Below are 1740 nucleotides of genomic sequence, written 5' to 3'. Positions count from 1 at the left end.
AAAAATTACTGTCCACAAGACAAAAAGAATAACAGCATTTCAAAGTTAAATTGAAAGTGTAGGAAATGTTTGATTATTGACGACGTTAAATTATTGAAGACAAACAGTTAAAAATTCTAAACATTTGGTTTAGAACAAACATTTTTAAAGATGTACAAAAGCAATCAAACAAATTTACATTTTATTTCGGATTGATCAACTTCATCAATACACTTTGAAAACCACACAGTAAAACAGACACGGCAAGAAACATTAACCCAGGTTCAGATGCATCCTAAAACTATACAAACACTTTCAGCCAGAAATATCAATGGCCTTGACTTCACGTTTCTTCACCTCTTCCTTGGGAACAGTGACAGTCAGCACCCCATTCTCCATACTGGCTTTGATCTGATCCATCTTCACATTCTCCGGTAGCCTGAACCGGCGGAGGAATTTTCCAGAGCTCCTCTCCATGCGGTGCCAGGTATCATTCTTCTCCTCCTTCTCCCTGCTCCTCTCTCCGCTAATCTGCAGAATGTTCCCTTCCTCAACTTCGACCTTCACTTCCTCCTTCTTCAGTCCAGGAAGATCAGCCTTGAAGACGTGGCCTTCCGGCGTCTCCTTCCAGTCAATCTTGGTCGCCGCGAATTGAGACGTCTCCTTAGAGAGGTCTGAAAGAGCTAAGGCGGAGAGGGCTGAATTTAAGGACCAATCCTGAAAAGGGTCCCAAAGATCGAGAGAGAATGGATCAAAAACACTGCTTCGGCGACCGAAAACACTTGGAATCAGCGACATTTTGCGATCTTGTTTAGCAAGAAGTTTAGAAAATAAGTATAAATTTAATAGCTGGAAAACTTGATTTGTTTGAAGGCTGTAACAAAGATTGCTTGCTGGATCTTGCTCTGAATTGCCACCAGGGACAGATGGAAGAATTTATAGTGCAGATTGAAAGGGAAAATGTGTAATTATCTAGACAAGTTGCGAGAATTCGAGACAATGAGAAAATACACATGAGAGAGAGCAAAAAATATATCGCATAAAACGAGAAATATCTGGAAGCACCCAGAGAATCTGACCTATAGTTATTCGGGGACTCGACTTCCATTTTTATTTTTGACAGGATTATAAATATGTAATTTTGTTATTCAATTTGATTGTCTAAAAAATCATGATTACCTATGTGATAAAGAAAATTGTTTTTTGTTATTTTTGTTCCGTGAATATTGTTTTTGGACAAACATAACACTCTTTCAATGACTTGTACATTCACGTATTGTAGTTTGATATTAATAAAAAGTTTGATGAATATTGTTCGAAGTCATAAGTTTTGACAGAAATTCAATTTATACATGTTTGTTCAACGTTCTTAAATTTTACCAAAACATTAAAATGTAAAAGTTAAACGAGCGAAGGAGAAAAAGAGCACACGAGTTCAAGGAATGAAATTGGAGGCAAAATTTTGAGTAGTACTATATATATATAATTATTTACAGATTGATAATATGACATTATATTAAAAATTAATTGATCTTCTTTTTTGCCCCTTTTTTTCTCTTTCTTTGTATATTAATTAGTATATAATTATGTATAAGTATCATTACTTAAAAATTATTATTCAATTGTATATGCACAAGCTGAGTTTTGAGAGAGATGCCTTTTCATCAGTTATGCTACATGTACAATCGGGGTTGACAATCACACACATGGAAAGGGAGCCCACTGTCACGGGCCTAGTTTCGTTACACTCGAATAAACTAG

General features: G+C 35.8%; 1 protein-coding gene across 1 annotated transcript; it reads right to left on the bottom strand.

Moving 5' to 3' along the window:
* Window positions 1–163: 163 nt before the first annotated feature.
* Window positions 164–1097, bottom strand: LOC111381287 (17.3 kDa class I heat shock protein-like). Its single transcript, XM_023005056.1, has one exon. The coding sequence runs from the start codon at window positions 775–777 to the stop codon at window positions 295–297; it is 483 nt and encodes a 160-aa protein (XP_022860824.1). The 5' UTR covers window positions 778–1097; the 3' UTR covers window positions 164–294.
* Between the last annotated feature and the right edge of the window lie 643 nt (window positions 1098–1740).

This window comes from Olea europaea, unplaced genomic scaffold, assembly GCF_002742605.1.
Source record: "Olea europaea var. sylvestris unplaced genomic scaffold, O_europaea_v1 scaffold22749, whole genome shotgun sequence".
Taxonomy (NCBI): Eukaryota; Viridiplantae; Streptophyta; class Magnoliopsida; order Lamiales; family Oleaceae; genus Olea; species Olea europaea.
Note: the sequence above shows the minus strand (reverse complement) of the source record. Positions and strands in the feature narration are given on the sequence as shown.